Consider the following 14,598-nt stretch of genomic DNA (forward strand, 5'->3'; position numbering starts at 1 on the left):
TAAATTTTTCCATTCCATACCCCAATCAAAAATTATAAAAATCTACCTGCAGTTCTATATAAAATCCAAACTACTGCGAATTTCGATATTCTGGAGAGCTTTATATTTTACATGGCCACAGAAAACATGTCTACCAAATATCGAATTCAGAAAGGTTAAAAAATTAATTTTTTTTATCCACATTTTTCGTTTTGTCGCTTGTACTTTCTCGATTTTTATAAGCTGTTATCTGTGAACTTCTGACAAAACAAATTAAGTTCAATTTTTCAGGAGATCGTAAAATTGCTTAATTGATCGACTATTATTTATATTAATTTTGAAAGCTCTCAAAGAATTATACAAAGCTCTCGAAATTCTTTAAGGACAAATAATAAAATAATTATTGTTCAATTCAACTGTTTTTTTCCTGAACAATTTTAAAGTTCCTCTTAAGTTGTTTTGTTAAAAGTCCACAGATAAATTTCTTTGATCAGGTTCATACAATAATATTCTGAAATTATTATATTAATTAATTCTAATTTTAAGCCAATAATTTCGTTTTTCAGAATATCCTTAGAATTCAACGCATGCATAATTAAGAGAGGTATTTATTTATGAATTTTTTTTTGTATTTTCTTTTTCAAGTTGTTTGAGTCATGGAATCTATCTCTATATACATATAATTTACAAAGCACTTTTATGTATGTTTGCTTTTAGAAGCTTACTCAAAGAAATAAATAATTGAAATTCGGCTTACTTATAATATTAATCGCACTTCGAATTCTAAGGGAGCCAGAATTTTAGATTTTCGTCAAAGTTATTCCTGGCAGGACAGCTTATGCACTAGTTTGTAGTCATGTTTGTATATCTTTTTACAATAAAAAAACATTTTAATTCCTTTCATTAATGAGAAAAGGAATATTTAATCCTCCGTTAGTCGCAATAATTTTCAATCAGGACTAGTCACAATGTATCAAATTGATATCAATAAAAAAATGCGTGTTTCAAAAATAATCTCTTCAGTTTTTATTTCGAAAACATAAAAACAATATTAAATGTAATTTATTTAAAAGAGTAATACAAAAAAAATATTATTTTATCAAAAAATAGCTTAAAATTTAGGGTGTTTAAAAAAATTTACAATATAAAAAATGTTTGCCTGTAGCAACCAGATCAGTTGCGAGTAACGGAGGGATAATAACAATATTTTAAGAAATCTAAATGAAGTAAACATTTTAGCATTGTTTTCAAACTTTAACATTGCAGTCCCATTATTCCAAGGAGCACTCCTTTAAATTCAAAAAAGTATATTTAGTCTTGAATTGGAAAAATTCAATGATAATTTTCATTACATTAATGACAATCGTCCGGAATTTTTTCTAACACTAATAATTTTGTATGCCTAATGGTCCTTAATAGGTTAATATAAATAACAGCGTTAAAAACCACCTTCAATTCACATGTTTTTTTTTGTATTCTTTCGTTAAGAATTTCTGAATGAATGTAAAAAATGTCTAGCAACGGTGTTAGTGAAACATGGGGAAATCTAGTTGTAAAAACAAATAGACCTGAACTGAACGTGACTTTATTATTAAAACTTTTTTCATTACAAAACTAATAGAATAAATTCTGGAAACTTATTTGTTAAATTTGCATATTTCTTTATAAATGATAAATATTAAAATAATAATAAACATACTCATCATCCAGTTGTTCGGGTCCATTTAAAGGTGGACTTATGCTAAAACGATGAGTCGTCATATTGAGACTCAATTACACACAATTTTTCGTATTCGTATTTTTTTTTTTAAAGTTCTTAATATTAAAGTCTTATTAATTTTAAAATATTTCTTTTAACGCAACACTGTTTGTGGCAAAAAAAAATGCGGCTTCTTTTTTTCGAAAATTTATATTGTCGGCAACACGAACTAGTTTTTTTATTAAGGAACACACTACACGAGTTAACGAAACCACACGACTTCGTAAGACATTAACTCTTTTATTAATGGATATTTGAATGAATGGGACATAAACTGAATTTTGACAATTCGATTTTTGTTGTTGATGTGTTTTTTTTTATTATTATTTTGGCGTGTTGGTTGGTCGATCGGTCGGTGGTTCTTACGACTGTAACAGAGACGACAACGTTTGAAAGAGTAATAAACACACATGAAATAAAAATTGACAATAATACACGTCTGTCCACCAAAAAAAAATAAACAATACAATAATAACAATTGCAACAACAAATCTACAACAATCTTATATGAAAATTTATAGAAAATAAAACAACAAATACTACAACAACATTATAAAAAAAATATTAATGTATGTGTAGTAGGGTAGACGACAAAACGAAAATACAATTTTCATACATTAGACGCCCTCACGTTTTGAATTACTTTTGACTTGATTGTTGCTTTTTTTTGTTGTACTAACTCACTTGATTATTTACTTAGTACTCAATGCTGCCCGTGTTTTTTGTTGTTATTATTCTGTACTTGCTCTCATCATCATCATCAGCAAAAAAAATCATTGTCGTCATTATCATCATCAGTGTCAGTTAGTATGAGTAGTATAGAGTAATAATAACAATCATCATAATGAGAAATACTGACAACAACAACGGCGATAATAACATTCGCTAAAAAAACTGTAACATTTTGAAAAGACAATAATCGCGATTATTTCTTATTAAATATTTTGCCTTCTTTTATTTCGGAAAACGGATTAGTGCAACATTATCCTCTTAGTGGGGGCCATATAATAATATAAAATAATTGTTTTATTCAAACTGGAACAAGATAACGCAAGAATAAATGGTTAAATATCAAAATTTATTTAAAACTAGTGGAGCGCCCCGGCTTAGCCAGGTAGCATTTACTAATGTTAGTTCTTCACCTGCCTGTTCTTATTTATTTGCAAATAAAATATCTAAATTTGTACTGCATATTTTAGGGAGCTTTTTTATTACAGTTGACTGGACTCAAAAAAAAAATTCCAAGTTTTACCCGGAATTTTTGATTTTTTTTTCTTTACAAACCATCTCCTGAAAATTTCGAATCGAATAAAAAAAAATCAGCCAAATCGCTCCAGCCGTTCTCACGTGATGCCATTACATACATGGACCATTTCATTTTTATATATGTATATAGAAGATAGATAGATATAGATTAATTTATTTAGTCAATTTTTCTAACATTCCATTCAAGCTGTATTTTTTAAGGGCTTAAGAAATTTGGTAGTACTTTAAACTTAAATTTATAAAGAGTTTTTTCAGATTAAATGATTTAAAACTCATGGGATATTTCCTTGTATTTTTTATCAAAATCTCAAATATTAAAAAATACATTTGAGATTCACTCGTTCTCGTTTTGGACCAGATTTAAAAATGCGACATTTTTCAACTATTTTATTTAAAACATTTGTTCAAAATAAATTTATTTAAACTATTTGCCATTGTTAGCTATACCTTTCCCATCTTTCTGTTAACATATCGCACTGGTTCCTATAAATATGTAGATCAACTCAAAATTTAAACATTTTCAGTAGAGACAAAAAACAGTTTTTTAATATATTACAATGAAAGTTTAAGACGAATAGAACTGTATTTTTTGGGCAAACGGTATGTTTCAGCGGCATTTTTTTAAAATTCGACATTTTCGAAGGCAAAAAAACTTTGTTGTTAACACTATTATGTTCAATAACTAAGTGAGAATAAATGACAGATATGTTCAAATGATACGCCATCTATTGTATATCCCGCAATTTTAAGTCATAGACCAATATGTCCGTCTGTGCCAAACACGAGGGAGCTAGCTGGCTGAAATTTTCTACAAATAGTATCTGTTTGTTTAGCATTGAAAAAGGACAATATCGGTCCATGATTTCCGGAAAACATTGATAAAACATTGCATAAATTAGTTCTAAGAACTCTGAAATTACACTGTAAATAACGGCGAAAATCGGGAAATATTTATTCCTAGTCCCCATGCAAGTCCCCCTCAGAAAAATACTTAAACATTCATAATTGTGTTAATTGTCGTTCATGAGAATTGGTAAGCATCTGATTGAAGAGTTTACAAAATTATCATAATTTAAATAATGCAACAAAGTATAGTCGGTCAAGACCGACCATATAATATCCCTCACTGAATATTAGAACAATAACAGGTTTCGTATTAAATTTCAATAATTTGATTTTGTGAGTGATTTTCGGAAATAGGCCTTATAGAGGGCTATGGCTAATCATGGACCGTAGATACAACACTTATTTGTGTTGAATTTAATTTTTAAATCAAAATTTTTAAGAAATTTATGCTGGTTAAAGTGATTTTTGGAAGTGGCCCTTATATGGGTGCTTTGAACAATTATTACCAACTAGCGGATGCCCAGCGTGTGCTACTATGCTAAAAATTCTTTATTAATAGAGGGGTTTTATAATAAAACATTTTTATACCATATTAATGTATAAAAAGTACCAAAAAGAGCGATAAATTTAACCCCTTATACGTTGAAATTTCTAAAAAGTGACAAAATACATTTGATTTTTTTAGAATGACTTCAATTCCATTTAAATTAAATTTATTGGATATGGGATACATAAACTTGGGTTTCACACGTTTTATACCTGTTTATATATTTTTTGCATAAATTTAGATTAAGTTCGACTTTTAGTGCTAACTTTATTACCCCTTTAAAATTCGAATTTCCAAAAATCCATTCTTAGTGGATCTACACATCGTGTGTGGTACCTACAAACAAAATTTCAAAACTAAAAATGTCCTTTCCAATGATACCGGTTTGAAGCTAATCGGTTGGATGGTTTCAGAGTCTATAACGGACATAGGTAGAAACACTTTTTCTGTTTTATATATATAGAAGATAGATAGATAGATTATTAGGTCCCCTGGTTTTTTCTATATGGAACTTGTTTGTGTTGAATTTTATTATAAACCATTTTACCAATTTGTGGGCCGAAAATGGCCTTTTGACGGCTTTATCATTAAGATTGTTCTCGATCTTTGGTGGCTTTATTTTAATCTTCTAGGTTTTCATAGCCTGATTCACTGGTTACCGAATACCAAAGTCACGCGAACTGATAATATTCGTGTGATATAAGAGAAATTCCTGATCAACCACTCCACCCAGATAATGTTTTTAGTAATTCTAATAATTTTATTTTTATAAGACTTAGGGCCATTATTACAACTTGTCGTTATAGTTAAAGTTACCTTTAATAGTACCTTTTTCTATTGCTTAAAGTTACCATTAACTATAACGGCAAGTTGTAATAATTACATATCAATGTAATTCGCTATAAATAATGAACTTACATCTTACGTATTGTATATCTAAATCTACCGTACTTTAGTCAAATTTTATATTTTGAAATATGTATATTTGACGCCACAGTCCACTAAATTAGGAAACAATTATGCGCTTAATAATAATTCTTAGAAGTTAGAATTATTGACAGCTTCGTGAACTCAACCTTTTTCTAATTTAAGCTGACAGAAAAACCTTTGTTCCAAATATGAATTACGTCACTTGATCAGTGAATTATTTCATTAAAAATGAGCTTCATTGTTTTAATAAAAAATGTTTCATGGATCTTCGTATGTATATATTATGAAATTAATGTTTAGCTCTAATATCCTAACCTTTTCCTAATTTAATATACTGAGAACTTTAAATAATTTTTGGGAAGTGGAACTATAATTTTTGGGCGTAACTAACATCAACTTAAATGTATCATGCCTACTTATCTCATCTCATAATCGCTTAATATTTATTGACCCCAAAACCATGAACATTTTAAAATTCTCATATTGTGCCTTTAAAAAGCCATTCAAATTTAAAATAATTTTTATAAATAAATTTTTATTTTCGAAAATTTGCTAAAAATAATTAAATAATTTTAATGGTTGAATGCATTGTGTGTTAAATAGTTTTGTTTAGTTAATAAATTATTTATTATTCAATTTTCTAAGATTTAAAATGTAAGAAAAATTTACAAACAATTGCAAATGTAAAACTATAAATTAGTTTTGTGTATGTTTAGAAAGAAACATTTGATGAATAATTTGAAAAAAATAGATGTATGCAATCAATAGCAATGAACTTTGCAATGGATAACAAAAGACCTTGTTTGTAATGAACAGAAATTAGAAAAACGTTTAATTACATTTTGAGCTGAAACATAGTTGTGCTAAAAATTCACAAACAATCAGAACTAAAGATGATTTTGGCATTTAGTTATTATTAAAATTAAGTGTGAATGTTTTTTTTTGCACCCGTGCCGTTGATTGCACACTGCAGTGACATTTAAATCTCAATTGAAATTTAAGACTGATGAACAGAAAAATAAAAAAAAATAATAAGAAATTGTATGTCCGTATGTTATATGCATATGAGAAATAGTAATATTTCCTGGTATTATTTCAAATCATATAAAATTTTATGTATATTTGTTTGTTTGTATGTTTATTAATGTGTTTTCTTCATTTGTTTTATGTATGTTTTTCATTAACTTAATTTATTTATATTTAAACTTGTGTTCAAATTTGCTGAAAGAGACAATATCACTCTATCTCTTTTTCTTTTGTTCACACTCTCTTCTAGTTCTGCTTAAATAAATCTCTCAACGCCACGATCATTGTTATTCATACTCCTCGTACCCGACAAAGTGACAAATTTCAATTCAAAACAACAAACAAGAAATAAATAAATTGCAATGACTACAAACATATAAAAATAATTTAATAAATCAAGTGTCAAAATATGTATTAATTTGAGTCAGATCTAGAGAATAGCTCTAAGTTAGTTGTCGTGACTGCCTGTTACACTTTAAGTCAGTCGCTGTATTTTTTATTGGCCTCTCTGCCTTAACTGGCTCTCATACATACAATTCAATTTTTCAATTGATGAAATTGTACATTCATAGAAAAAAATTTCTTAATTTAGGTTTTTTGCGTTTTTCTACTGGTCTTCTTGTGTTTACATTATCACTTTTCATGTGTTATCATTTCATTATTCATACTATTTTCTTATGATCGTTGAATTTAATGGAGATGTACAAGTGGAAGTAAAAAAAGTACCATTAGCGGGTAAAAATAAGTACCATTAGCGGTTACTATTTTCATTTTTAAACTAAAATATATCGTTAAAATTTGTTCAATTTCGAACAGGAACGGTTGTGTATTTCAGATTACAGACTACAAGAGCCGCAAATTAGTTAACGTTTTATCGAATATACGGGGTTGATATTTGAACCTATGTCCTGAAATCTATTAGGGGCTTCTATACAACATAAAACTAGGTCTTGGAATGCCGAGCATATCTCAACTAGATGTCGAGACATTTTTCAACTGGACCCTATCTGGGCAAAAAAGAGGACTTCGCTCTTAGAAACGGTACCGCTGTCATTGTGCACAGACAAGGTGGTTCACAGAGTCTACTTGTAGAACAGCTAGAGCAATATGACCTTAATATAATTGTCGAATTTCAGTAGCAGTGATCACTGGTCACTGCTCGTTCGTATTGTATAACAGGAGATTGAATCTTCCATTTCACGATTTCTGTAAAATTTGCCATAACGATGAAGAGAAGGAGGCTGCTGAACACCTTAGGAGCTGCTGAACTAGTCTTAGTGAAGACGAGATTTGGTATTGCTAGTTCTGTATTGTAATTGAAATATCAGTTGTTTTCGAAAACTGACACTGCCACTTTTTTACCTTTGGTACTTTATTACAATTATTAAGTACGTTTTCTATCCGATCTTTATTAATATTGTTCTTAAATTTAATTCCCTCAATTTGTTTCTTTCAGAAACTAAAATAAATGAAGGCTTCATTGAGGAACAGGAGGGGATTAAAATTGTTTCCTTGGATTTTTATTACGATCATGTTGGCTACACGAGTTGCAGTATTTGGGTGATTTCTCAAATTGTTTGTGATTTATTTATGACGATTTTATGTTAATTTCAAAGTGATCTTTGAAAAGTGAGCTTATAAGTTTTCTAGGTAAAATATTTGCATACTGGGTAACTATGACATGCAATTGGACACGATTGCCAGAGTGAAAATAAGTATGTAAGTATTTATGGTTGAGATACATTTCAATAATAATAACGAGCTTATATTAAAAACGTCGCTGTATACATATAAGAATACTATTATTATACAGGTCCAGAATGATTTTGATGCCGCCAAAACTAAATATGATATAATCGATACCCTGATGCTAACTTAATACTTATTTGTTCAATGCTATGTGTAGTTTTCGAGAAATCGCAGGGGTAAAAAACGCGCAAATTAAAGATTTTACTTCATTAGATTTAATTATTTTACAAGTTACAAGCTTCTGTTTTTAGATTTTCTACGATGGAGGTCATTAGGACACTCCCGTGTGATACTCTAACAGTAATGTGTCATCATATCATCATAATATTAATAGGCAAGACGATTTCTTTAGACCCCTTTTACGCTCACATTATATATTTAATTTGGGCAAGAAATATACCATTTTAAAGAGATTTATTCACAGAAGTGCAGAATATATATTTTATTGAAATCGGTTCAGTTTTTTAGGAATTATAAGCGTTTAAAGATGTTACTAACACATATGCAAAAACGTGTACATGTGAACCTTAAGCTAAAATGTAAACAAAGCAATGTGTGTTTGTTCAATTTGTTGTTGTAAATAAATAGGAGAAACAATTAAAGAGTATTGATTTCGCTCTGTTTTAAGTGGGAGTTGTTTTAGAAAACAAAGAAGAAGAATTTAGTAATTTAAATTCGCTTTAATAAATATATTTTGAAGGTGTTTTTTTATTTTCTAACTCCCATATACATAAACAATTTTTAAATTTATCAAAGGTTTATAAAACAAAATTTGTTTTATAAACCTTTGACAAATTTAAAAAAACTGTTTATGCATATGGGGGTAAATATGTAATTGTAGATAAGTAAATAGTTATTTTATAATGGTGACGATTTTCGACGGTTTATCACTGCATGAAGTTTAATGAAAAATGGGACGGGTCGGAAAAAATGGTGAGTCGCCTCCCATACAAAGTAAATAGTTATTTCTAAATATTTTGTGAAATATAATTGCAAGATTCTTCAAACTTAGTCTTAATGGCTCATTTATAAATTTTCATAGTTTCGCTGAAATTGGAATAGTGGGCATGGCACACCCTATGCAAAGTATATAATTAATTTCGAATATCTGTAGAACTATAATTGTAAAAGTGTTTAAACTTTTAGCGAATTAATTTCTTATTACTGTGCGGAGTTTAGCTGAATATAGACGGAATTAGATTAGAGGGCATAGCACCCAAAATGTGAGTCACCTCCCATACAAAGTAATAATTGCAAGGTTCTTCAAACTTTGTCCGCATAGCTCTCTTACCATTTTACACAGATTGGCTGAAAATGGTCGGGATTGCATTAGTGGTCGTGGGGCAAAGTAAATAATTAATTTTGAATATCTGGAGAACTATAATTCTAAAAGAATTTAAACTCTGTATATACCAACTCAATATATTACCATTCTAAGAAGGTTAGCTAAAAACGAATTTATTCCTTATTACTGTGCGAAGTTTAGCTAAGCATGATCGGCTTAGTAGGAATGACCAATCCCTTATAAACGAAAGTTAAAATAAAGCTTGATATTTACATAAAAGGTTTAAAAATGGGTGGGATCAGAGCAGTGGAGTGGTATCTCCCATACAAAATTAGTTAGTTATTTTCGACTATCAAGTGAACTGTAATTGAGAGATTCTCAAATTTTGTATGTGTTATTTTCGTATTTCCATTCATATTTTTTTAATTTTACTAGGGTAGGGGTAGCGAAGTGCACCGGGTTATACTAGTTGTTACGAAATTGCATTATCAATTTGAATTTAACGGTCTGTAGCGGTTGCTTGCAACATTTATAAACATTTCCATCAGTAGAAACTTTTATTTATCAACAATTAAAGCTGCTAAAAGCTCTAGAACATTCTAAGTAGTTTTGTCAGTTAAATAATTCATGAAACTACTAAAAGATGGCACTGTATATATAAATAACTGTAAGCTGCGGAACGTTACGGTATTGTAGGTTAGAGTTAAAATCAAATTTTGTGTGTCATTTTTATAACCTACACCACCATAGTGGGGAGGGTATTATGCGTTTGTGCAGATGTTTGTAACGCCCAAAAATATTAGTCTAACACCCACCTTAAAGTATACCGATCGACTTAGAATCACTTTCTGAGTCGATTAAACGATGTCCGTCCGTCCGTCCGTCGGCCCGTCTGGTTGGCTGGCTGTCCATGTAAACCTTGTGCGCAGAGTACAGGTCGCAATTTTGAAGATATTTCGATCAAATTTGGTACATATTACTTTTTCGGCCCAAGGACCAAGCCTATTGAAACTGGCTGAAATCGGTCCATTATTTCACCTAGCCCCCATACAAAGTCCCCTCGAAAATGGACTTAAATGTTTAATTTATCTATGTATCTACACAAATTTCGCTCCAAATAAGTTTTATATATACAAAATTCATGTCACCAAATTTTGTTACGATCGGTTCATAATTAGTCATAGCTCCCATATAGACCCGCTTCCGAAAATCACTTTAACGTGCATAAATCGCTTAAAAATGTTGGTATACACACAAAATTCAACATAGTTAAATTTAATATAGACATAGATCACACGACCTAATTTCAAGGTGATCGGTCCATAATTGGTCATAGCTCCCATATAAGGCCCACTTCCGAAAATCACTCATGAATATAAATTATTGATATTTAAAAAAAAAAATATTTTTACTCATTTACTTGGTGTAGGGTATTACCGACCATACTTTCTTACTTGTTTTTTTTAAACAAGGTTTTACTAACTTTTAGTCGCCCGATTTATTCGAAATATTTATACCCTACACCACCATAGTGGGAAAATATTAGTCTAACACCCACCTTTAAGTATACCGATCGACTTAGAATCACTTTCTGAGTCGATTAAACAATGTCCGTCCGTCCGTCTGGTCGGCTGGCTGGCTGTCCATGTAAACCTTGTGCGCAGAGTACAGGTCGCAATTTTGAAGATATTTCGATGAAATTTGGTACATATTATTTTTTCAGCTCAAGGACCAAGCCTATTGAAACTGGCTGAAATCGGTCCATTATTTCACCTAGCACCCATACAAATGTCCTCCCGAAATTGGACTTTATCGGTCATAAATGTTTAATTTATATATGTATCTCCACAAATTCCGCTCCAAATAAGTTTTATATACACAAAATTCATGTCACCAAATTCTGTTACGATCGGTCCATAATTAGTCATAGCTCCCATATAGACCCGCTTCCGAAAATCACTTTAACGTGCATAAATCGCTTAAAAATGTTGGTATACACACAAAATTCAACATAGTTAATTTTAATATAGACATAAACCACACGACCTAATTTCATGGTGATCGGTACATAATTGGTCATAGACCCCATATAAGGCCCACTTCCGAAAATCACTCAAAAATATAAATTATTGATATTTTAAAAGAAAACTGTTTTTGCTCTTTTACTTAGTGTAGGGTATTATATGGTCGGGCTTGACCGACCATACTTTCTTACTTGTTTTTATTAGTTCTTTGTCATTAGTTTTTCAATAATATCGTATCATAATTATTGTTTTTTACACCTAAACCGGCAACAATGCCCTGAGGCGCTTTTCACCTTTATGCACCTGATTCCTAAACTTAATTTGCAAATTAGTTTCTGATGGAGTTTATTGGGTCATAATTACCTTAAAAGAAATTATTCGATAACTTTTTTTAGCTTTTTAAAGTTTAGAGGGTTAATTTCCTTATTTATCTTTAATATTCACTATCCTTATTGTAAAATATTGCTTAAATCTGAATAATCCTGTAGTAAATGTGGCATTAAAAGGACATTAAATAACTTCAAATACATTTCATAAATGTATTTCTACTTAAATATTTGTATTAGAGATGCTATTCAAAATAATAATAATAATATAAAATCCATTTACGGCTATAACCAAATTTTCTTTTAAATTTCAAAGAACTTAAAAGAATTACATAAAACACCCAAAAGACCAACTAAGTATGGATGTTTGTAATAAATACATTAAATAATGTTTATTTATTCTTTTGTATTTTTTATAAAAAAAAAATACTCGAATAACAATGGGAAATTTGCGCATTAAAGTTGTCGTTCGTGATTTTGCTTCAGTTTTCTTTCAAACAAACACCAGAGCTTACAATGAAAATTGACCCGAAACTCAAATAATATTCACATAAAACAAAATGATACTCGTTCCTGGAAATGAAAGAAGCTTTTGAGATGGAAGAAAATTAATCTTGAGGGTTTATTATTCAATTTTTATTAGCATGTGCAAAAGATTAAAAAAATTATATTTTATTTTTTTTTGTTTGGTTTAATACATATTTACTTATTTATTTAGTTATTTCTTGGTATTTTATTTATGTATTGTACAGAATCATGTAAACAAAACAAGTAAGAAAGGTGAAAACCTACACCAGTGAGTCTTATATGTGGTCTATGGCCTATGTTAACCCTCTAAATCCTCAAGGCATGGGTCTTTTTTGTCCTTCTTTTAAAAATGAGCAAAAAACATCATTACAACAGGGATTAAAGGGGTTAAAATGTTCCGCAAAAATATTATCCGTGAAAATGTATTATAAGTCCCTGAATACACTAAAACAGAAAATTCAACCAGAAAGTCAGAAATAAGACATAACATAAAGAGAGCCGAGGATTAATTTCCCATTTATTAAGAATTTTATTTTAAAGAACATTTTAGGTATAAAATGTATTCAGCAAATTTATGCAAAATGTTACGGAGAACATTTTTGTAGAATATGTTAACCATCTAACTCCTCAAGGCATGGGTCTTTTTTGTCCTTCTTTTAAATAAGAGCAACAAACTATATTAAAACATAGATTTAAGGGGTTAAAATGTTCCGTAAAATATTGTCCGTGAAATTTTACTATAAGTCCCTGAATACACCAAAACGGAAAAATCAACCAGAAAGTCAGAAATAAGACACAACAAAAGAGAGCTTAAGGTTAACTTCGCATTTATTAACAATTTTATTTTAAAGTACTCCAAAAATTTAACATGCGCAACCAATGAAGAACGCTTATAGCTGAAATGTGCATATAGTAATGAAGTGGAATTGCCTAGAGATAAAAAAATGTAATTAATGAAGACTTCCTATCCCAATTCTTAATAAATACGAAATTAACAGTAAGCTCTCTTTTGTTGTGTCTTATTTCTGACTTTCTGGTTGAATTTTCCGTTTTGGTGTATTTAATGACTTATAGTAAAATTTCACGGATAATATTTTTGCGGAACTTTTAACCCATTAAATCCCTGTTTTAATGGTGTTTGTTGCTCTTTTTTAAAAGAAGGACAAAAAAGACCCATGCCTTGGGGATTTAGAGGGTTAACATATTATGCAAAAATGTTCTCCGTAATATTTTACATAAATTTGCTGAATACAATTTATACTTAAAATGTTCTTTAAAATAAAATTCTTAATAAATGCGAAATTAACCCTATGCTCTCTTTTGTTATTTCTTTTTTCTGACATTCTGGTTGAATTTTCCGTCTTGATGTATTCAGGGACTTATAGTAAAATTTCACGTATAATTTTTTTGCAGAACAGTTTAACCCCTTAAATCCCTGTTTTAATGGTGGTTTTGCACTTTTTTAAAAGAAGGACAAAAAAGACCCATACCTTGAGCCGTAACATTTTACATAACTTTGCTGAACACATTTTATAGCTAAAATGTAAGTATCATATGGTTTCTTATGAATATTAACAATAAGAGTGTGCCAGAGTTGTGAAACTTTAACCCGCCCTCAAATGAAATTCAGATGTAAACATTCAAAACGCCGATACACGTGTCTTCTTTTTTTGTCTCCTCTATCAACATTTATTGGTCGGACCTTGTAATTTTGGAAAAAATTTGATTTTGTTGTATAGTGTAATTGGTCATTGCTCCCATACAAGGCCCACTTCCGAAAATCACTTTAACGAGCAGAAATCTCATAAAAATGTTAGTATACAAATACAATTTAACAGAAGCAACTTTCATAAACATGGGGTTTTTCCGACAAATTGGAAAACTTCTCAGATAATAATGATACCAAAGCCAGGTAAAGACTTGACCGTAGCATCCTCCTATAGACCTATAAGCTTGCTTCCTTGCTTATCGAAACTGTTCGAAAAAGTGTTCCAAAAGAAAATCATACGATTTTTAAATGAGAAAAATATAATCCCAGTTCATCAATTTGGTTTCCGGGAATGCCACGGAACAATCGAACAAGTTAATCGTATAACCGGAGAGATAAGAAAATCCTTTGAATTAAAGAAATATTGTTCAGTTATATTTTTGGATGTCGCTCAAACCTTCGACAAAGTATGGCACAAAGGCCTGGTATATAAAATAAAATGTTTGCTGCCACCATCTACTCATAAACTATTAGATAGAAGACTTACTTGGCGCCGTCATATAGAAACCAAGAGACTTCACATGAAGTTAAATGCATCTAGCCTTCACTGGTTAATAAGTGACTA

The 14,598-nt window shown here is 30.0% G+C and overlaps 1 protein-coding gene across 4 annotated transcripts in view; it reads right to left on the minus strand.

The window, feature by feature from the left end:
- Positions 1-14,598, minus strand: part of hoe1 (hoepel1) — a 188,308-nt gene that overhangs the window by 43,553 nt on the left and 130,157 nt on the right. The window contains exon 1 of one of the 4 annotated variants that reach the window (XM_065499785.1): positions 1,679-1,826. The exons of the other annotated variants lie outside the window; for them this stretch is intronic. Coding sequence (XP_065355857.1) covers positions 1,679-1,740 — 62 coding nt within the window. The 5' untranslated portion in view covers positions 1,741-1,826. Of the gene's footprint in view, positions 1-1,678; positions 1,827-14,598 lie in introns of those variants that run through there. 4 annotated transcript variants of the gene reach the window in all.

Source organism: Calliphora vicina, chromosome 2, assembly GCF_958450345.1.
Source record: "Calliphora vicina chromosome 2, idCalVici1.1, whole genome shotgun sequence".
Lineage (NCBI taxonomy): Eukaryota > Metazoa > Arthropoda > Insecta > Diptera > Calliphoridae > Calliphora > Calliphora vicina.